The sequence below is a fragment of the Euphorbia lathyris genome, chromosome 9 (assembly GCF_963576675.1).
Source record: "Euphorbia lathyris chromosome 9, ddEupLath1.1, whole genome shotgun sequence".
NCBI classification, from domain to species: Eukaryota; Viridiplantae; Streptophyta; class Magnoliopsida; order Malpighiales; family Euphorbiaceae; genus Euphorbia; species Euphorbia lathyris.
The window spans coordinates 23,894,580-23,919,016 of record NC_088918.1 but is presented as its reverse complement, the minus strand read 5'-3'; the positions used below and the strand labels follow the sequence as shown (position 1 = coordinate 23,919,016).

The 24,437-nt window shown below is 31.3% G+C and overlaps 1 protein-coding gene across 1 annotated transcript; it reads left to right on the top strand.

Moving 5' to 3' along the window:
• The first annotated feature begins 1,381 nt into the window (after positions 1-1,381).
• On the top strand, positions 1,382-6,950 carry LOC136206049 (superoxide dismutase [Cu-Zn]-like). The gene is made up of 7 exons (XM_065996960.1): positions 1,382-1,439; positions 2,344-2,448; positions 3,195-3,296; positions 4,628-4,723; positions 4,804-4,911; positions 5,893-5,946; positions 6,826-6,950. Exons 1-7 carry the CDS (start codon positions 1,382-1,384, stop codon positions 6,843-6,845), a joined length of 543 nt encoding a protein of 180 aa, XP_065853032.1. The 3' UTR covers positions 6,846-6,950.
• Positions 6,951-24,437: the final 17,487 nt, after the last annotated feature.

Here is a 24,437-nt window from a genome sequence, read left to right as displayed (position 1 = left end):
ACTAAAATACACCCATTAGAAGTGCTCTAAAGAATTCTCAAGTTTAGCTTAACCTATCTAAATAGTACTTTTATATTCTTCTCCTTTTGCTGTGTTCTTTTTGTTGTTTCTGTGTTCACCAAAATAAAAATAAAAATAAAGACTTAATATATCATTTGCACCTCGAATTTATTCAAAAAACTTGATTGATCTCTCTGAACTTTCAAAATATCTTGATAGTCTTCTCAATTTGCATAAAAAAATATTAAATTAAATATTGAAGATGTATAGTACTGTCTTAGAAAAAAGTAAAACGATTAAGGTCAGAGTATGCTCTTCTAATATTAGAGAAAACAAATTTCACAGTTAAGTAAGAAATTCATTTTTAATTTTTTTATTATGTGAATTATGTAATAATATTACAAAGAATGTGCAACACATTTTTCGTATACAGTTTACAACCGAGTGATTAATTGATGACATTTTTACATAACTTTTGGGGGTTAATTGAACATCTTATGTAAGTTGAGGGAGTTATTAGAGCATTTTGAAAGTTTAGAGGCCAATTAAGCATTTTGGATAAATTGAGGCAAATGATGCATTAAGCCAAAAATAAAGCACATAAAAAACCACATTTTTTTTCTAATTTTTTTTGATTGAAAGTGGGCATGATACCTCAACCGCTTGATGATCTGATCTTATTTTGTCACTTAGCTATTCCACTTATTAGTGGACAGTCTTGATCACATGCACCTTAATAAGTAAGTAGAATTTGCTCATTCACCATTAGATCTAGGTTTATTAGAATCCTAAGGTAGATTTATCACTTACTCATCACTTACTCATTCCACTTAGTGGTTATCCTATCCGCTCCTTTAATTAAAAACTTATTGTACATTTAACTCATGTTGTCTGCATGTCACTGAGTACATCTTTCAAGACATTTTTTTTCAATGACCACTAAGTAGAAGAAATTAAGTGACAAAATGAGATAAGTTCAGGGTAGTGGAGATATTAAGTTTTTTAAATATACTTAAATAATAAACTATATTTCAAATTTCAAATGTAAATATACATTTGTTTCAAAATAAATAAGTATAAATTTAGGTCTAAATGAGAGGATCTATTTATAGCAGAATTTTAGTAGCTATTAATATTTTGGATCACAATTTTCACTTTTCACTTTTCACCAATTTAATTCATGACTATGGTTGATTTCAATTTTTGAAAGTCCTATTTTAACTATAGTTAAAATTCATTTGGATTATTTATAGTAAACAAACTTTGGTTAGAGTAAGATTATCCATGTATTTATTCTTGGCTACCACTTCTCTTATTGTCATCCTTTGCTTTAACTATAAATGTTTCCAAATTAAAGAAAAAAATATTCAATTCAATAAAAATGAAGAAAAATTCCTTCAACCTTGCTTTTTTGTTAGCCATATTAGTTTCTTCATCTTGTAAGTTCCTTTTTTTCTTAAATACTAATTCTTTCTCTTTAGCTTTTACTTTTTAATCTTCAAATGATAAAACTTTTTTCTTAATGTTTTAACAAAGTGTAAATTACATATATTACCTTTATTGACCTGATGGCCACTCGAATTTAAAATCGAATATAAAAGTCATTCGATTTTATCATTTATTAATGTAAAAGTCGTTTAACATTTGGCCATTCTAATAACGGATATCCATTCGTTCTAGAGCTGGTGAAAATGATATTCTAAATAACTATAACTCTTGAACTTTTTAGTTTTAAAGTTATTTAGGTTTTGTTTGGTAAAAAAAATTTAAGATGGTTATTTGGAGAAAGAAATCTCCTGGAAATGGTGATTTTGAAAATTAAAATTTATATTCATGTGAAATGTAGTTCTAAACATATTTTATTTCCGACTTTTTAATTTTCAGACAAAAAAACGATCTTTAATGTGTTTTTTTTCTTTCTAAAAACGATCTTTAATGTTATTTACTTTCATAAAAGTTTTTTTTTTATGATAGTAAAGAGTAAAATTGAGTGAGTTTTATGTCTGGTTTTAAAATTGATTTGGTCATCATGTTAGTAAGAGTGAAGTTGAGTGATCATGTGTATAATTTATTCAAATAACAATACATAAATAATTTTGGGCCGTAGTAATGGAATCCATAAACGAACTTCTTACCCGAGTCTAGAGGTGAAGGTAAGGAAGAGATGGGATATAGTGCCGCCTTAAAAGGTGGTCCAAAATTGTTCCATATTAGTAACGTTGAAAACAAAATTTTACTATTTTTTATATTAAAAATATATCTACGCTTTCCTAAAACGTCATGTAAATATTTATAATTTATTCCTAAACAAGAATAATAATAATAAAAAAAATTGGTTGATAGGTTTATTTAGTGGAATTGAATCACAAGTGGTGAAAGCAGTTGCTGTTCTTAGTAGCACAAAACCAGGTGTCAAAGGGATCGTCAATTTCAACCAACAACCTAAAGGTAATTTCCACTCTTTCAATTATCGAAACTTATATGATTGTCTGTGCTAATTATTCCAAAAATCACTTATGCTTATGTGTAAAAATTAAGATAATTCACATGTTAAATATAAGTTTACGTATGAAATCGACGCCAATGAATATAATTACCTTACTACTTCGATTTATATTTTCTTGATCGTACCATGGTTATTTTTTCTTAAGAATATTCGACACTAAAGCATTGAAACTCTCATATAAAAATAAGAGACAAATTGTTGTTAAATTAAAACATTAAAAATTTAATTTTGATATTATATTATTCTAGTGTATATGTAAATAGGATAAGAGTTTGTCCTTAATATTGGAGAAAATAAATTTTACGAAACAATCCAATATTGCTCACATAGTAGAAATATCAATTCTGTTTTCTACCCCTATGATATAAATTCTAGCTTATTTTGATTTTTTTTTTCTACAGAAACACAAATAAGATAAGATTAGACCCGATGAAATAAAATTGATCTTTCCAAAATTATGCCAAGTTATGAAGAAATCATTACATGTCAAATGAAGGATATTCTATACATATATTGCTATGTATAATATTAACCTACATATATTATAAAAAAATTTACTATTTTAATTATTAAGTAGAATTATAATATACATGTAGAAAAAACATTTGTTTTTTACCTTTATTCTTGTTTTAGTTAGTTGTGTAAATTCCTTTATATCTATAACTTCTTTTTTATTTTAATTTTTCAGGCCCGACCACTATAATTGGAAGCATTTCAGGGCTGAAGCCAGGCCTTCATGGGGTCCATGTTCATGCTACCGGAGACATATCAAATGGCTGCGCGGCCGCTGGTATTTGATTAAAATAATCTATTGGCTATCTAAATTTGTTTAAAGTGATCCATTGAGTTTCTAAACTTACTTACAGTAATTCATTTGTCCTTTAAATTTGTTTAAAATGATATACATTATAATTTATCTAAATCGTTAAAAAAATTTAAAACTTCAAAATAAAGGTCTAATTCGTGATTCTAAGTCTTTAAAAGAAATTAACTTTTTGTTTATAGATTTAGAGACTTAATAATGATACTTTAAGCAAGTTTAGGGGCCTAATAAGACACTATCTAAGTTGGAATCAATCAAACTTTTTGGATAAGTTCAAAGAACAACTGATATATTAAGCCTATTTCAAATGCTTTCATACTTTCTTTCTTTTTTTTCAATTTTTTTAAATCAAATTGGGATTATGCTTTTTCTTCCTCCAAAATATAACGAAATAAATAGAATAAAGTATAAAATTATTCCCAACTAGAGTAATTTTATTTTTAACGTCCAAAATACTGCAATTTCTCCATTGGATTAACTTTACTCTTAACGTTTAAAAACGTTAAGAGTAAAAATGCTGTTGATTGTTAACATTGCAAATAACTTAAGGGTAAAATTAATTCAACTATCAGTGTAATTGAAAATATGAACTTTAATTTGTTGAAAATACAGAGCCGAAACCATCAATAGTAGGGATAATTCCAACCACCAAAGGGCTGAAACCATCCATAGTAGAGATAATTTTGACGGTTGGAGGGAGCCTAGGGCCCCCAAACCTCCCTCTGTCTCCGCCTTGTCTCACATGAAATATCATCAAGAGCTATTAGAACGAGTCAAAAGGGAAAATAGCAAACTTTGTTAGACTTCTATAACTACCACTACAAATCTCTCCATAACCCATTGTACGGCCTCATTCTAGCAGTGATGAGTACATCTAACATAGTGAGGGCTTACAATATCTCACTATCACTCGCCCAGTTAGTCTTTTGATAACAAATTGTGTCAATGCATGCACAACCTTACAGATGAGCACTAAAATGTGTAATATATACATGGCACACATGACTTTGTCATGTTTTTTAAACTATCATTTATCACTAACAGATTAGAGACACGTGAATTTGTTTAAAAAAGTTAAAAAAATATATATCTGGTACTCTTTTCCATCCCAATAAAAAATGCATGTATATATGAAATACTTTTCTAATATTATATATATATATATATATTTATACGTTGTTAATGAATGATAGCATAACATACATTAAAATTGATATAAGATTTATGACTATTTAACGTATAATATTTTTGCACGGTATCCTAAACGAAAGGATAAAATGTGAATAATGGAAATGTAGGGCCACATTTTAACCCACTAGGGAAAGAGCATGGTGGTCCTAATGATGATAATGTTCATGCTGGTGATCTCGGAAATTTCAATGTTGCTGCTGATGGTAATATATATATCCACTTCTTCTTCTGTTTTACTAATATTTAAGTAGCTAATAATAGATAAATAAAAATGGTGGGACAGGCACAGCTAACTTTACAATAAAAGACAAAAACATTCCTCTATATGGCACATATACCATTATAGGAAGGGTTGTCGTGGTTCATGCTGCTCCTGATGACCTTGGCAAAGGTATTATTTCCTCTTAACTACGCAACTAGTAAATCATTATAATAATTTTAAAAAAATCAATTGCTGATTTTAAACAAATTTAACATAATAAATTATTTTAATCAAATTCCAAAATCTAATGAAATATCTAAAAAAAAAAAAAAATCAGGGTCGCATATAACTAATTCCGTCGAATTTCAATCTGATTGTTTAGCGGTGGTTCTGGATATTCAACATCAAAACATTCGATTATCATATTTGTCTGATGTTATTTGTGAGTGTTCGATTACCATAGTCTTGCTAAGGCTGTTACTTCTAGTTCTGTTCGTGGTGAGTGGGCTTGTCCACCATCGTTTATACTTGATGTTCTATCTTCTGATTTAAGATAATAATAAGTTATGTTTTATCCAAAAAAAAAAAATCATAGATGTTCTCCGTGGACATATACCGCTCATCTTGTCCAGGCCCACTATCTAAATATCAGTTTTGAACATACATTTTGCTTATTAGGCCTGCTCGGGCCAAGCTCAATTAGTGTCTGGGCCGGGCTTAATTCCTTAAATCCAATCTTGGCCTGCATATGTATAAACATAAAAGAGAAATTTACATGTAAACTCATATTTGAAAAACTATCTACAATTATGTCAAGTCCTAATTTTTAATTATATCAAATTAATAAAATCATTACTTTTAATCTATTTCAAATCCTACTCATTTCATATTTTGGTTTTCATTGGATCGGATCAAATATTAAATATATATGCTTAATAAACTTATTGGGTCTACTAATGTTAATTTGAATGGTTAAATGCTTTCGCAAACAAAAAAAATTGAGAAAAAATCCATTTAAAATGTTGAGGAATTTTTTGTTAAAAAAATATTGGATCTAGTGTTGAATATACATGTCCATACTCAAACTTGTGAAACAGAAGTTTGTAAGAACTGAATAGACTCGTGAATAGGCGTGGATGTTGTTTTTGACATGTTGCATTATATTTGCAGGAGGAAATCAACTTAGCAAGACCACTGGTAATGCTGGTGACAGAGTTGCCTGTGGTAAGTATGGATTCTCTTTGGCCTGTAATATATATATATTACAAAATAAAATCAAATTTTTTAAAATGGCATAATGCTTCTCCAGCCCCCTTAACTTGTCCAAATTGGTTATTTTACCCCCTCAACTCATCGAATGTCCTATTTACCCCCTTAACTCCATAAAAGTGGTATTTCTCACCCCCTCAACTTGTCCATTTATCCCCCCAACTCATATAATTTCTATTTACCCCTTTAACTCCATAAAAGTGGTATTTTTCACCTCTTAAATCCGTTATCGAAGTCTAAATTGATAACTTTTTTTAAACGTTAAACCTATATTTATGCTATTTTTGTAAGTGGAACCTAAATTGATACTTCCCCAAAAATTATAGGCCTAATTTGGTACATTATCCTTACATATAATGTATTTAATTTGTTTATATTAATGTTCTTGTTATTTGTATTTTTTTATTCGTTCTTTCTCTTTTCAACTTTTTTTACTACTATAAAGAGATAGGAAATACCATTTTTATGGAATTAAGAGAGTAAATAAGATCATAAGTGGTGAGAAATACCACTTTTATGGTGTTAAGGAGGTAAATAGGATATTCAATGAGTTGAGAAGGGGCAAAATGACAAATTTGGACAAGTTAAGAGGGTGAGAAATACCATTTTTATGGAGTTAAGGGGGGTAAATAGGACATTTGATGAGTTGGAGGGGTAAAATGACCAATTTGGACAAGTTAAGGGGGCTGGAGCTTTTTAAATTAAGTAAAATTGATGCAGTAATATTCTTAAAAATGAAAATAAAAATAAAAATAAATTAATGAGATACAATTAGAATATTTACTAATGTTTTCACAATCTATATTTACTGATGAAATATTGTTGTACTCACAGGTATTATTAAATTGGAATGAAGACATGACACCATATATTCATAATAAGCACAAAAGACTGTTCAATCATCACAATTTTAGATTTTACACGAGCAAACCCCCTTTGTATTTTAGGTTGATTATCTGTAATATTTTTTACCTTGTTAATCTATTCAATGTAAAGAAAAAAAAATGTAAATATTAATATAGGACTATATTTACAAAAAAATATGTATTATAAAGATTCATTTGTTTTACATATATATATATATACACACGTGAAAGTTATGGAAGATTAAGGCTTCATTTGTTTGTCGGAAAATATTGTGTAGAAAAATATTTTTTTAGTTTTTGAATATTTGTTTACTTAGAAAAATAAGTCATCAGAAAATTTGAAAGTTAATCGATAGAAAAATATATAAAAAAATTTAGAGAATAAAATATTTTTCTAAACTTTTAGAGTCATACTTCATTCTTATTACTATTTTGAAATCAAATCTTTCCGTTTTTCGATGTTATAAGCAAACATCGGAAAATATATTTTTTTCTAATTTTTTTTTCTCTTACCCAATATTAGACCTTTTCCCCTCTTTTCTCTCGACGCATGATATAATCTACGTCGTTTCCGAATGCGGAATCAAAGGAAGAGGAATCAACTTGCTGATGATCGGAGATCTTTGAATTTAAGTATTAATTAATAATAATTTCCTAATTACTAATTCCAGGAAATTTTTTTTATGGATCCTACGATGGTTTAGGGAGGTTTTGGTACGATTGGAGAAGCTTCTTCATCAAGAGTTTCCGGTTCTTAGGTGAAGGCAAATATTCCAAATAGACGTGTTTTTCTATATTAAATAATTTTATACTATTGGTTTTAGATAGTATAATACATATTAATTGAATTTATATAATTATTTGTTGATTAATAAATAAAATATACAAAAAAAAAATACAAACATGATTAATTCTCGATTAGTCCCCAACTAATTCTCGATTAATCTTTGAGGGTCATGTCCGCCCAACTAGCGCCTAGCATTTTTACAATCTTGATTGGCGTAGAATTATCAGTTGGTACATTAGAAGAAAGGTGTAAACAAAGGCCTAACTCACCCCAAAAGGTACCTCAAAGAGTGAGGATTGCCTCACATATTTAAGGAGCCATATAGCTTCCTCATTTAGCAATGTGGGATGTTTAACACGCCCCCCTCACGCCCAATTCATTTGGTGCGTGACGCTAATATCAGCGGGAGCCCCAACATTGAACCATGGCTCTGATACCATGTGAACTTTGTTATGAATCAATGAGAATAAATCAATGGTGTTTCATTAATGAATCCAAATTACAAATTGAAGAATAGAAATGAGCTGTACTGCTTTATATAGCAGCAAGATCAAATCTGTTTTCAGCTTTATGTAATGTGGCGGGAATGCTCTAACTAATCACTAACTAATTAACAAATCAGTTAGAGAGGTATAGTAATCAACTATGGTGGAGTACATACTAAGAAAAGGAGAAGTTATTTGCTATGTCTGGTTGTAGCTTATTTGTGGTCCTGCAATACTTCAACATGCCCCCCTCAAGGTAATCTTTCTCTTTTGCATTATTACAATAAACTGAAGAGAAGTTGGGATGAATTATCTTTGTTAAGGCCTATTCCCAATTGTCATTGTGAAGCTGCTAAAGAGTGCATTTGTAATGCATTCAAAAGAATTGCAGAAATGAGTGAAGAAGACAGGCTGGTTCAATTTCTTATGGGATTGAATGAGCATTATGATGCTGTCAAAAACCAAATACTGCTTATGGATCCACTTCCTGATACATATAAAGCATATTCCATGGTGCTTCGAATTGAAACTCAAGGAGAAGCAATGCCTACTCAAAATGTTGAAATTGCCAACTTTAGCAAATCAGCAAAACCATGGGAAGCAAGAAAAATTAAAAGTAATGAGTTGTGTGAGCACTGTAATGTGTCAGGGCATTCTAAATCTTCTTGTTTTAAATTGATTGGATACCCTGAATGGTGGAAAGGAAAAACAGACATCAACAAATCACAGAAGAAAGGAAGTACTAAAGCAAATGCAGCGGTTTGAGGAGGAAGTTCCAGCAAGAATGAAAAAGAAGCTGACAGTAGTGATGAAGAAAATCTAGATTCCAGGCAATTGGCAAAAATGATGCATGGAATGTATAAGCTCATGAAGCAAAAATCAGTAGCAGATTCACCTCTGCAGGGCTTTGATTTTAATGCTTTTGCTGGTTTTTTAGGAGATAATCACATTGAGGGTGATTATTGGATCATTGACAGTGGAGCTACTTCCCACATGTGCCCAAGTAAGCATTGGTTCAACAACTTACAAAGCATTGTGAAGCTTCAAACTGTAACTCTACCAAATGGTTCCTATCAACCTGTAAGTCACACTGGTACAGTTATTCTAAACAGCAAATTGCATTTAGAAAATGTCCTTCATGTGCCTGGTTTTCAATATAACTTGTTGTCTGTTGGTCAGTTGCTAAAGCAGGCAAAAGTAGCAATTACTTTTTATGACAATTGTTGCTCTTTACAAAACTCAGAAAATCAGGAGATAATTGCAGTTGCTTGGTTAATTGATGGTCTTTATCTTTTGGATAGGACTTCATTTTCTCCCAAAATTATTGAAAGATTCATACATTGTAATAATAATAGAGCTCTTGCTGCTAAAACAGTTGAGAATTATGTTGATATCTGGCATTTAAGACTTGGCCATGCTGCTTTTGATGCATTAAGTCATATTGACAGCATGGACTTGCAGTGCAATTCTACAGACTGTGAGACATGTCCATGTGCAAAGATGCACAAGTTTTCTTTCACTAGAAGTAAAATCAAGACAACAGAAAGCTTTCAATTGCTTCACTTAGATGTTTGGGGTCCATATCACACTCCATCTACATCTGGTGCAAGATTTTTTCTCACAATTGTAGATGACTATACAAGGGTCACATGGTTGGTTCTTATTCAGCAAAAGTCTCAGGTGTTCAGTGCTCTTGAAGCTTTCCTTCTTATGATTCAGAACCAATATTCAGCTTCTGTCAAAACTATTAGATCAGATAATGGAGGAGAATTTCTGAGTAATAATTGTGCTGCAATGTTCAGAGAAAAGGGTATCATCCATCAAAGGAGCTGTACTTATACACCACAGCAGAATGGTGTGGTTGAAAGAAAGCATAAACATCTACTTGAGGTGGTCAGATCAATATGTTTACATGCAGGTATTCCAAACCAATTCTGGGGAGAAGCATTGCATATGGCAGTGGCAATTGTTAATGTACTTCCAAGCAGAAAACTCGGATGGGAATCTCCTTATAACAGGTTCTACAAATCTAAACCTGACTATGATCTTTTTCACACTTTTGGTTGCTTGTGTTATTATAAAGCACCACTAGTAACAGATAAAATGAGCTCAAAGGCAAACAAAGGCATTTTCATGGGATTCACAAATGGAAAGAAAGGTTACAAAGTATTTGATGTGCATACTAAGAAGTTCATTACTTCTAGAGATGTCAAATTCTTTGAATCTACATTTCTTTTTAAAGAAAGTGAAATTTTGCCAGACATCAACAATTTCACAAGTGATGCAACCATTCCTGCCGATACAACCACTGCTCTTACTTTTGCGGATATTCAAAGTGATTCTTCATCAGCAATAACGACATCTTTAAGGAGATCCAGTAGATCAAGATGTCAACCTCAGTGGATGAATGATTATGTTAATCATTGCAAATTAACTGATGAAACTTCCTTATACCCTGATTTACAGGAACACATGCAAGTGATTCAACTTTCTCATTCTCAAAAGGCCTTTGTTGTGCAAATTTCAAAGTACAAAGAACCACACAGCTATGAAGAAGCCGCATTAGACTCTGCTTGGGTGGAGGCAATGAATCTAGAAATACAAGCCCTTGAGAAAAACAACACATGGGTGCTTACAGCTCTGCCTACAGGGAAGAAGCCAATAGCTTCAATGTGGGTTTTCAGAGTCAAATACAAAGCTAATGGTGAATTGGACAAGTTCAAAGCCAGATTGGTAGCAAAAGGGTTCAACCAGATTCAAGGCATTGACTTCAATGAGTCATTTAGTCCTGTTGCAAGAATTGTGACAGTAAGACTTTTTTTTAGCTATTGCAGTGATGAAAGCATGGAATGTACATCAAATTGATGTCAATAATGCATATCTTCATGGCACCATTGATGAAGAGTTATACATGCTGCCACCAAAGGGGTACTCTAAGGCCAAAAAGGGTCAAGTGTGCAAGCTGGTTAAGTCCATTTATGGCCTTAGACAAGCTGGAAGGCAGTGGCATAGAGAACTTTCAACAAAACTAGAAGCATTTGGTTTCTCAAGATCAGTCTATGATCACTGCTTGTTTACAAAGAAGAAGCATCAAGATAATTCATTTACTATGTTGTTAATCTATGTGGATGATATCTTGATAAGTAGCAATAACCAGCTGAAGATTGATGAAGTCAAAAACTTCCTTCATACATTATTCACCATAAAAGACATGGGAGAGGTTTCCTATTTCTTAGGAATTGAAATAGCCAGAGTATCAAATGGCATTGTCTTATCACAGGTGAAATATATCACTGATATGTTGAAAGATGCAAATCTTTCTGACTCAAAACCAGCGTCAAGCCCTCTTCCAGCTGGCATTACTTTTGTATCAGAAGGAACACAAATCACAGAATCAGCTGCTTACAGAAGAATTGTTGGTAAGCTACTATATCTTGGCTTTTCTAGACCTGATATAGCTTACAGCACTCAACAATTAAGCAAATTCATGCAAAATCCTACCACAATTCATTTTGAAGCTGCTATTCACGTTCTGAGGTACCTAAAAGGTACATTATATACCGGATTATTGTATCCAGCAGATCCGATTTTCAAATTACAAGCTTTTTGTGATTCGGATTGGGGAGGATGTACAGAAACAAGAAGGTCTCTAACTGGGTTTTGTATTTTTCTGGGAAGTTCTCTCATATCCTGGAAAGTAAAGAAACAAATGTGGTCAGTAAATCTTCTGCAGAAGCAGAATACAGAAGTTTAGCTGCCACTTGTGCTGAGCTTAAATGGATTTCCTATCTAATGACCACTTTTGAAGTTTCATTAGAGCTACCTATTCTGATATCATGTGATAGTCAGGCAGCAATAGCTATTGCAAAGAATCCAGTGCTCCATGAGACAACTAAGCACTTTGAAATCGACTGTCACTATGCCAGAGAATGTGTTAAACAAGGCTTCATTAACCTAGTTCATGTTTCAACACACAATCAAATTGCAGATGTATTCACGAAATCACTGAGCCATTCACAAATGATTCCTGCATTGACCAAGATGAACCTCATCAATTTTTCCCTCGGTCCTTCTTGAGGGGGGCATGTTGAAGTATTGCAGGACCACAAATAATGTTGAAGTATTGCAGGACCACAAATAAGCTACAACCAGTCATAGCAAATAACTTCTCCTTTTCTTAGTATGTACTCCACCATAGTTGATTACTATACCTCTCTAACTGATTTGTTAATTAGTTAGTGATTAGTTAGAGCATTCCCGCCACATTACATAAAGCTGAAAACAGATTTGATCTTGCTGCTATATAAAGCAGTACAGCTCATTTCTATTCTTCAATTTGTAATTTGGATTCATTAATGAAACACCATTGATTTCTTCTCATTGATTCATAACAAAGTTCACAAAAGGCATGAGGGAAAGTTTGTTATCGATGTAATTAGATAGTTAGTTTTGAATGCAACAGTGTATTGGTTGTGGAGAGAAAGAAATGAAGTGGATTTTTTTTTGTCAAAAGGCTTTCGACTTTTCATAAAATGCTCAATAACGTGTATTCTTGTGTTAAGGCTCAAGTTCTTGGGTTTAAGGCTTTTGTCACGTCCGTGACTAAATTTCTAGAATTTATCTTTTGATATTAGTATATATTATAATTATTGGGTGTGTAATTTTATTTGGTGTTATGGGAAAAGTTTGGAGTTAATTTGATGGTTTTCTATGGAAATTAAAAGTTTAGGATAATTTTTAAAGATTATACAAAGATGGAGGACCAAACGGAATCTTTACCGGATTTAGGATATATATCCAGAAAGCTTCCAGATAATGGCGATGATCTCTTTTCATTTCTTTTTCCTTTTTCTTCTTCTTTCCGTTTCTTCTGCAGATTATCGATTCCGAACCGTTTCTCCACCGTTTCTTTGATTTACGGAGATTCGACCGTCCGAATCACTCGAAATTGAAACCATAGCATCCTTATGTATAGATCTAAGTGTTTTTGAGTTTCGGAAGTGTTTGGAGAGAAACGTCTTAGACAGAATTTAGCGGCGAATCGATCGGATGTATTTTGTTCAATTAGTGACCAAGGTAAGTAACTATCAACTATATTTTGAGTTTTATGTATATAGATAAATATATATCAAAGATTTTGCAGAAATTGATATTTTAAGGTTATGCAGGAATTTTGTAAAATTGAGGTTTTTCACGATTTTGCTTTTTATTGTGAAATTATGGTTAAAATGAAGCTATTGACTATGCTTCTATGTGAATTTCAGATTTTACTTGATTATGTTGATTTAAGGCTTAATTTGGTTGATTTACATATATACATATATGTTTTTGGTTTCAATATATATCTATATTGAACAAAATGAATTTGATGATTTCTTACGAATCGTTTTTGGATTGAGAAATCTGTTGCGATTATTGTTGTTATTATTTTGGGTTGAAGTCCAAATATGATTTTTATGATACAAAAGGGCTAATTGAAGCCAAATGATTTTTGGTTATCAAATAGTTTGGAATTTGATTGTGAAAGGATATTTGAGCACGTTATGATTTTATGATTTTATATCCATCGAGAGTTATCCGGATCGGTGGTTCTATATTTGAAGACCATGTTCAGTGAGGGACATGGCCTGTGTACACAGTTTGAAAGACCTATTGTGTATGGCAAAGAAGTGTCGGGTAAGACAATATGGGATAGGCAATGTTAAGAGACTTCTCGATTATATATGTGGTTATGGATTGATACTTAAGGGGAGAAACTCGAGGATGGATACAATGTTTTAAGTTCATTTGGATTATGTTTTACGTTATGATTGATTTTGATATAAGGTTTTACGTTTAATTGATTACGATTTGGTTTGATAAAACGCTTATTTGATTATAATATTTTATAAGGTTTTGATATTGTATCATAAAAATCATATTAATGCCGATTGAGGTCGTTTAGGGTCGGATGTGACAGCTTTTATCTTTGTTTTACTGTGATTTTTTTGCTCCTTTTGGTGATTAATATAATCTATTTTCATAAAAAAAAATTCAATTCTTTGAGTTGATGTAGTTTTGGTAGTCATTACTTTAGTTAGTAGTACGGGTTTCTGTCGTGGAGCTAGAAACTCAAAAAGTATTTCTTAAATCTTTCGCTTAATTGTTTATTTTATAATTCAGATAATCATTAAAAACATAAAATTCATTTGAGAATTTATTTTCTATAGCATACTCATAAACCGAAAAAAATCAAGTTTGGAATTTTCAACGGAGAGGGTTAATAATGAGGCGAGGATTTATCCCAACGGAGACATGGAATTTTCATTTATTTCCTCCATTGTGAGACAAATTGATCGGTAAAAAGCACATTAAAAAAATTAGAATAATTAATTTATTAGTTCATATATTTTGACAAAACATATTGTTTAGTTCTTGTATTTTCAAAAACACATGGTAAAGTCTTTAATGTTTTTCTTGGTAAACTGTTTAGTCCCTACCGGTTTTCTCGGTGAACTGTTTAATCCCTGCCGTTAGACTCTCATGAAGATTATGTTAGTCAATTTGGATTTGAATTCTCCTTTTCCTTTATGTTCCTTTTCTTTAAACTCTAATGAATTTGAAATCAACTTTAAGTGTTCTTTTTCTTGATTTTCTTCTTAATCGTTCAAATCTGTAAGCATTGGATCTGTTCTTTTTCTTGTTCTCCATACAAATAGCTTCTTCTTCTAAATTGGATTTCCTCTTCTAAAGTTTGAAGGTAAATAGTAAAGGGTAATTTAGTCATTTCCGAAATCATAAACGGTAAAAATTCTAACAAACAGACGGAATGACTAAACAGTTCACTGAGAAAAAGGTTAGGGACCTTACCATGTGTTTTTAAAAATACAGGGACTAAACAGTGTGTTTTGTCAAAATATAGGGACTAATAAATTAATTACCCAAAAAACTAAAAGGATAAAAATATACATGCAAATTTGTTCTTTGAGTCGGGCTTGGATAAGAAAATTTATCTTTAGGCCCAATCTTGCCTAAGCCCGTAAAAGCTTGCCTCTTTTTTTAGGCAGACCTGAGATTTATAAAAATAGCACAGATCGGTCCAGTGCGGCCCGTCTATTAATATTAATTAATAAATTAATAAATTTATATATTAATAATTATTTTTAAGTATAAATTTAATTGATCACAAAAAAAGTATAAATTTAATTTTTCATTATTAAAAATTATACGTATATATTTAGTTGGGTTTAATATAGGCTGGGTTTGAGATTTTATTTTTGAGTCCGAACCCGCCTAAATTAATAGCGGGTTGGGCTGGGCTTGGACCGAACATTTTTAAACAAAAAACTCGTTGGGTCCGGCCCGAGTCCGGTCCATGAACAGGTCTCATGCTTGTCTTTTATAGCCGAAACATAGCTTTTTACAAAAGCAGGAAACTTTTTTTGAAAAAATATTTTTTCCAACAACAAACAGTAAGTAAATCAAACGGGTCCTAGATCGTGACTAATGAAATTTGAAGGAATAATTCAATTGGAAAAAATGATTTTTTTTTTTAAAGTATTATTATTGATTTCAAAGTTCAAATGGCATTGAATTTTCCTAGCTTTTATTTTAAGTTGATAATTCATAAATCTAAATCTGTTAGATAATCTGCTTAAATCTTGAATCACACAAACCTTGCTAAAGCAAGATCCCCCCAAAAAAAATTATAGTTAGTTAAAACTTATGTTATCCTTTACCTATATAAAATGCAGAAAAAATCACAATCACTTCTGAAATTGGCATATACATATTCATATAATATGAAGAGAATTTCCTTCAACCTAGGTTTCTTGGTAACCTTTTTACTTATTTCATCTTGTAAGTCTCTTTATTTCTGGCTAATTTAATTTATTTATTTTTGGAATAATATGTAAATTTGCCTCTAAAAGTTTTTGGAAGAGCAATTTCATCCCTATTTTTCAAAGTGTATAGTGCAATTTTATCACTTTTTAAGGAATTTCATCAATAAATCTATTTTAATTAGTGAAATTTTTTATTCTATAATTTATCTGATTTCTCGGTTTGAGGCTCGTCGGACACCCTTTAATTAGATTCTCTCCCAATTAAAACTTTCTGCGTACATTAGGAATCGAATTTAAAACATAGCTTAGACGACTTGACTTGAGGTCTTTAATCACTTAAACCAACAATGAGATCGTTGGGGTTTAAACCCATTTTATTCTATAATTTTTATGGGTTAAGATTAAGGTTTCATGTATTAAATGATACATATTAAATTTGTCTTTTCCAAATCTTTAAGAGAACCTTTTTTTCCTTATCAGTTTATGTTTTAATCTTAACTATATATTGTTAATATTGGGCAAAAAGCATCATTAGACCAATGATCTTTCATTTTTTGGTTCATTAATCTCTTAATCTTTTATTTGAATACATTAAACTCCTAATCATTTTTTTTTATCTCATTAAACCCTTAATAACCAAATTAGGAAGTTGTGAACATTTAAGTCGTTAAAAATACGTTTTTAAGTTCATCTATATTTGAAATTATTAAAAAAATATTTTTTACAGTTTGAATTAATGTTTGTACAGTTTTTCTATAGACATATTACACATCCAAAACTGCTTTCAAATAGTTAAAAAATACAAATTTTGAATGCATGTACAATGAATAACAGTCTATTAACCGAATTTTATGTTCACAACTTACTAATTTGGTCATAAAGGGCTTAATGAGACCAAAAATAAATGATCAGAGACTTAATGTATCCAAATAAAAGATCAAAGGTTTAATGAACCAAAAACTGAAAGATCAGGGACCTAATGATACTTTTTGCCTTAATATTGACTAAAAGTTTAATTAGGTTTCTATTTTAAAAATCAATTATCTCTCCAACTTTTTAATGATATATCTTAAACATCAATTAGATCTCTAATCTTCAAAAATTGCTAATTAGGTCATCAACAACCTAATGATATATCTTAGAAATCATACATTAGGAACTTAATTAACGATTTTAAAACACTTTGTGATTTTTTTATAGTAAAAATGATGTTCTTTAAGGGATTTTTATCATATATGATATAAATGTAACAAAAATAGCAATTGTGATAAACGAGTTGTATGTGAAGAATTATCTATAAACCATGTTAGAAATTGACCGATTTGAAAATTGGTCTTACAGATTTATGTAATGGAACGGAATTAAGAAAAGCGGGAAGAGAAATGAAGGGAAATGAAGGAGTGGGTTTGAGTAAATCAAAGGGCAAAAAGGATTGCAATAGTGGTTTGGAATGTGAATTGAAGTGTGTTGGCCAAAATTGTGATCATACTTTTTGTCTAAATGGACAATGTCAATGCCAAATTTCTCTTCAATTTACTCTTCCTTGCAACCCCTTTCATCTTTAACATGAATTCTTGTTTTCAACTTCGATCATTATGAATAAAAATGCTCCATTTAGGGAAATTTTGCAATTCATGGGCATAATGGGTACTTGGATAGATTAATATTTATTATTCATTTTTTAATGATGGGGTAAATTACACCCATGGCCGTTGAACATTTTCCGCGTTTAACTTACTTTTTTACAATTGAGTGATTAATTGATTACATTTTAGTACGTAAGTTCATGATAGACTAACTGGACATTTTAAACAAGTTGAATATGCTATCGGGATACTTTGACAGTTCAAGGAGCCAGTCAAGTTTTTTAGATAAATTCAGAAAGCAAATGATTTATTAAGCCTGTAAAAAAAATTGATTTATTAAAATAATATATATTAAAAACTGCAGGAGTATTAAGTTAAAAAGATCAAATTTAATATATAAAATTTTATTTTTAAACAAATTGTCTAACAAATCAAATTAAAAAACTAAATGGTTCCTTTATCTAGAATGCAATTATTAATCAGATTTACGGGTATTTGGTTGCTCCTTTACATGCTTCTGTTAGCCTTTTACAAAAGTAAAAAATTCTTGTTTTTTGAAAAACAGTTTTTTCTAACAGCAAACAACAACAATAAACAGTAAGTAAAACAAATAGGCTCTTGATTGTTTTTAAAATTGAGCTTAGCAATCGGGACCTGTTTATAACTATATCATTAATTGAGCCACAAAATTATATATGCAAATATAATTTATTCATGGGTTCGGGCACGTTGACTAGGCATGTGTCCAATGGACGGATTTGAACAATAAAATATGATTTTAGGTTTAGTCCGGTCTACGCTAATTAAAACTCATCTATATCTAAAGTGGGTTTAAATATTATAAAAATAGCACGGATCAGTTCAGTACTATCCGCTTTATAAAAGCTTATTGGATCAGGTCCGAACGGATCTGACCCAACCCGACTCATGAACCAGATTGTGGGTGTGGACACCAAAACTATGAAGTGTGACCAATTGAATGTGAATAGGTTATAAATAATTGAAAAACAAACATCTTCATCTTTCATAATTATAAAAGAGAAAGATGAAGTTGGTGTTTAATTAAATTTGGAATTTTCCATACATGGAAAAGACGTCACTGTCCTATCAACCTTAATTGCTTATGTCTTTTTGTTTTTATCTAAGAAAGTCTATATTCTATCAATCTCTTTAAAGTTGTGGGCAAAAGTGCATATATCTCAAACTTCATATCCCAAAATTTTAAGAGAAAATATAGATGTTGTTAAAAATTATTTATAACTATATAAATTATTATAAATTAAGCAAATTATTATTTTTAATATATTTTAAAAATTAATGTTTAAAAATTATGGATATATAATATTGTTGGTCCATAAAAATAAAATTTTATTTCAAATTTATTTAAATAAAAACATATAATAAATTTAACATATAGTTCAAAAAAATAGCAAATTACATGTCATGTGAGCTGGAAAATGTGCCAACGAGACGTCATAAGCACCTCACACGACGTGTGGGTGCAAATCAAATTCTCTGTCCGAAATTGAACAATTCACATAATGTGTTACTTAGTTCACACGTCATGTGAAATGTATAGCAACATTTCAAATAAGTTTGTAAAGGACCACACGACACACACATTGTGTGGAATAGAAAAACAACAGCATTTAGGAACGCTTCGGGGATTCGGAACCACAGGATGCCCCAACGAGCAAACAACAGAACTAATAGCCCACCTCTGAAGTTTGACACATGGTTCGGGGATTCGGAACCACAGGATGCCCCAACGAGCAAACAACCGAACTAATGGCCCACCTCTGAAGTTTGACACATCATTTACACTTGTGCACAAGCCATCCCCAACCCATTACTCACTAGCCCAAAAAAATATGAAAATTGGGATGAAATGACAAATAATGGGAGAAAATTAGGAGAAATGGGTTAATGCAAGAGTGAGAAGAAGATGCTAGTGAATTAAGGAAGAGTGGACAACATGCACATCACCCATATTCTGAAGAAACAAAACTGTAGATAAGATCCAAGCCTCCATTCCAAGACTGCCAAACAAAAACACCAAAACTATGTCAAAATTACCCTAGATTCGCTTCTTTACTTTTCCAACTTTGTAGCTCTAATCACTCCAAAAACTCCTTTTAAGCCTCAATTTACTCTTTAGCAACCCGTTCTTCAAGTTTTTATCGTTCTATTATCAATCCCGAGTCCAGAAGTTTGTGTTCTTATTGCTGAAAGTTCATTGAAATCACTTTCTATCCAACAAATTCGTTTTCACATTTCAAACCCTTTACGTCCCGTTTTTGTCTCCAATTCTTATATAAACTCGTTTTTAACGTCTCAAATCTGATTTTAGCCTTTCGTTTCGTCTCATTCTGTGTCCGAAAACTCGTTTTACAAGCTATTTTTTTGCACCTTAAAACATTTTATACAATCTGCTAAGCTTTTATATGTTCTGTCCAGAAATTTCGTTTTCACAGTTCAAACCCTTTATATCTCGTTTCTGTCTTCAGTTCTTACACACACTCGTTTCTAATATCCTGAACTTTATTTTGGGATTTCGTTTCACATTAATCCATATCAGAAAAGTCGTTTATGAGCCATTCAAAGTGAAACCCAAATTCTGACCCAAATCTTTCCATCTAAACTACTCGTTCCATTCCAAACAATCACAACCGAAGCCGAAGATGAAGTCAGCCCCGCTCTTCGCCAATCGCTCGAGGTGCTCGTACTGTTTGTGGATCTGAAATCGATCGCAACTCGAAGTCTCATCAGGATAGCCAATTATTGGTTCTAAGATAGTCGTTTCAGTTCCCAATTCTAATTTCATTACTTTCATTGTAATTATGCAATTCAATTCATGCTCATGTTATTAATTTATTTACATTTAATTAGCTATATGTTGATATATAAATCATTTACAACAATTCTAATATCAATAAATATGCTTTTTTTTTTATCAAATCTCGTGTCGATTTTGCATTTACATTTTCTTTACTTATTCGTAATAGCTTAATCTGTAATATCTTTAAATAATCTAGCAAATTTATATAATGATGATAGAAACTCAAGAGAGACTTTTTTAATCATTGCGTCTATCACCAATCATTTCAATTAGATTTCAAGTTTTGACGCGCAAAATCCATAAAATTAACCCATATTAATTAAGAATTAATTTTTCTGGCATATCCGCACTCAAAGCACACGTGAGAAAGTTGAAATTAGCGTTATTCGAAAATATCGTTACCAATTTTTGACACATCTAGCGATACCTATTTCTTAAGCTTTGCCAAAAATTTGCAATACTCTTATTTCTTATACCACGTACTTAACTTTTTCCACAACAATTTTTATTTCCACACTATGAGAACTGAACTTTAATAATTTAGCTTGCTAGAACATCTTTGGTCCTTAAGCTAGTAACATTTTAGCTATTAGAATTTGTTTAGGCTTGTTTTATTTGCTTGGTATTCTTTTGACAATGCTTTTTATACTTGTGTTTATTTATTTCATACTTTATTTTCATGCAATTTTATTTGCTGGTAAAATAGGAGTATTTAGTTGCTTTGTTTACTTTATTTTCATATTAAATGTAGTTTAGCCATATTTAATTACCGTTATTCACAGAGAATGTTTCCAAAAAAGAACATATGGAGAGACAATATTCCGCCTGACTCAGAGGAAAGTCAAAACCAGAGTCGGAACCATAATAATGAACCATAAGTACCTAAAGGCTTTATGGTCGAGACGGTGAGCAACATCGAGGGGGAAAACCGACCACCGCCTTAGGAGTCGGTCCCAATCGATTTTGATATGGCTCTACGAAACATAGAGAAGTATATGAACATGATGATGCAAACGCTTAGAGCTAACAATGAGGCCATAACAAAGGTGAATAAAGTGCCAATCTTAGAGGAGAGAATCGTCACATGTGGGGTCAATAAAATTCCAGAGAAGTGTGCTGAGATTCTCTCTCAAAAGTTAACATCCCAAGGAACATCGGATAACGGGAGAGGAGTCTGAACTGTCGGTGCCGGTGAAAAATATATCCCACCCCAAGCTCGTGAAGAAAATCTGGGGTTAACGAGCGGGGAGACATGATTAACCCATAACGCATTCCAGTGCCACCACCATAACAACACTTTAGGTCTCATATCGGACCTAGTAAAAAAAAAAATTAAACCCGGGTGTTGGACCCGTTTTTCCCTAGGGATAACGGGTCCAGCCCATACGGTATGGTTCGTGGACCGGCAGTATGGGCTACCAGTTTAGAGCAAATTCAACGGAAAAAAAGAAAAATTCGTTTCAATCTAAATTCGTTAAATTTCAAATTATTGGTAAATACGAAACTTAAATGTTCAAGTATTTTTCATTTTCTTTGTTTTGGAGGCATGATTTTTCTTCGTGTTGTTCTTCGGAGTTTTTGAATTCCTTTGATATTTGAGAGAATTTCAATTTTTTGAATGAAAAGGGCAAAAATGTCAAACAGAAAGCGACGATAAGTAAAATAGGGGCGACGTATAGCAATCCATTAGTTTAAAAATATTATATTACAGAATAAAGAAATAAGTATTTAAAATTTAAGAAAATAAATAATACATTTTTTCCAGTATATTAATTTCGTAGCATTTATAGTTAAAAAACTTCATTAAAATATTTAGATTACTTTTGACACTAAAAAATAATTTTTTTATGTATATAACTAGGGGTGATTTTGAACTTTTATTTACAAAAACAAATGGAAGGATTAAAGAATTGATTAAGATAAAAGTTAAGCACCTTATAATAATATGCTAGACTTACTAGTATGTTAAGTAAAAACATAAAAACCTTATAATTATTTACCCTAGAAAAAATACCTCATTTAGTTTATCGCTAATATTCTGTTTATCCCATTTAATTTTTTTTTGAAAGATAAGTCCATTTAATTTAATTTAGAAGTTATGAATTATAAAATTTAAAGTATAAATTTAATTATTATAGGGTTCATTGGGATTCCCTATCGGGAATTAACGGGGTGGAGTCGAAGATCCCCGTGGAGCGGGGATACCATTCTCTATCCGTGCTATGAGGGATAAAAATATCCTCATCCCCATACTATGGAGATTCTTATCGGTGATTCTCTGTCCCCGTCGAGACAGGTCACCAATGGGAACGCGGAATCCCCACTCCATTTGTATTCCTATTCACAATTTACTAATTTGGTTATAAAAGATTTAATGTGCAAAAATAAATGATGAGATAACATTATAATGAACTAAAGAATGAAATGTAAATGAATTAATAATGTTTTTTTTTTCCTAAATAAAATAACCAATTCTTGTTAGGCAAGAAATATAAAATCATTATATAGTAAATAAGGGTTTAAATAAGAAAAACACTTTTCATTGTTTGAAAAGCAGTTTTGTATAATTTAATTATAGTATAAAGATAAAAATCTTAATTAAACTGTAAAAAAATATATATATTTTAATAATTTTAAATACAGATGAAGTTAATATTATATTTTTAACCCCTGCAAAAAAAATATATTTTTAACAGAATTAGATGTTCACAACTAGGGATATAAATAGGACGAGACGAGACGGGGAATGCATTTCCCATCCCCGTCCCATGGCTAGTCGGAGATTCCCCATCCCCATTCCCGTCCTCGCGGGGATCTTCATCCCCGTCTATAGATGTTCACAAGAACTTTTTCCCCATATACTAAAACTTTTAAGAAATACAAAAAATCTAAAATTAAAATTGTTTTTATGACAATGACAGTAAAGTATTCTTCCTTTGGGTTAGGATGAATAAAGATAGATTGGAAAAATACCTCATTTAGTCCATTGTTAATATTTTATTTATCGCATTTTAATTTTTTTTTTTTTTGAAAGATAAGTCCATTTAATTTAAAAGTTATGATTATAATATTTAAAACATAAATTTAATTATCACGGGGATAATTCGGGATCCATCAGGATTAACGTGACGGGATCGGAGATCCTGTGGAGCAGGGATACCATTTTCCCCATCCCATCCCCGCTACGAGGGATAAAATATCCTCATCCTCGTTCTATGGGGATTCTTAACAGTGATTCCCCATCCCCGTCGGGGTGGGTCACCGATGGAGACACAGAATCACTGTCCCATTTGCATTTTAACAACTTACTAATTTAATTATAAAGCGTTTAATGTGTCAAAAAAAAATAAGACTTCACGCGTTGAACCAAATGAACCAAACAATAAAAGATAAATGAACTAATGATGTTTTTTTTTTTTTTTGCCTAAATAAAATAACCAATTCTTGCTGGGGCAAGATATGCAATTAAAAAAGTAAGCTGCTAAATACCTCCTCCAAATTACTTATCACCGTCCCATTTGGACTTTTTTACCCTTCTCATAATTTTGATCAAAAACTGAAAATTCTCTCCAAAATTATAAACCCGAACAAAAATAATTGAAATTATAAAAATAATTGAAATTATAAAAATAATTGATGTGTGACAATCCGAACCCCAAAAATGGATGATTACGAGTCGGAAACATTAAAATCTATATTTTTTTTATCAAAGAGCTCATAAAAATAATAAATATTTTTCATCATAAAAAATTGAAGAATTTTGCATTTTTCGTCACAAAAAATTGAACGATTTAGTATTTTTCATCACAAAAAATTTTACGATTTTGCACATTTTAAAATTTGGCCTAAACATGTGCCGCATTCGTTCGACCCATGGTGGGAAGGGATGCGGCATCCGTTCGGCCCATGGCTGGAACGGATGCCGCATCCCTTCCCACCATGGGCCGAACGGATGCCGCATTTTGGCCGATTCTCTCAAAAAAATTCCCAATTTTGGAAAAAAATTGTGCAAAGGGCAAAATTGTCCAAATGGGAGCGGTGATAAGTAATTCAGGACGGT

Excerpts from the sequence above, each read along its gene's own strand:
- LOC136206049 (XM_065996960.1), top strand. The coding sequence starts at position 1,382 with ATGAAGAAAAATTCCTTCAACCTTGCTTTTTTGTTAGCCATATTAGTT. Across the intron at positions 1,440-2,343 it reads CATATTAGTTTCTTCATCTT|GTTTATTTAGTGGAATTGAA; the intron begins GTAAGTTCCTTT and ends ATTGGTTGATAG. Across the intron at positions 3,297-4,627 it reads AAATGGCTGCGCGGCCGCTG|GGCCACATTTTAACCCACTA; the intron begins GTATTTGATTAA and ends ATGGAAATGTAG.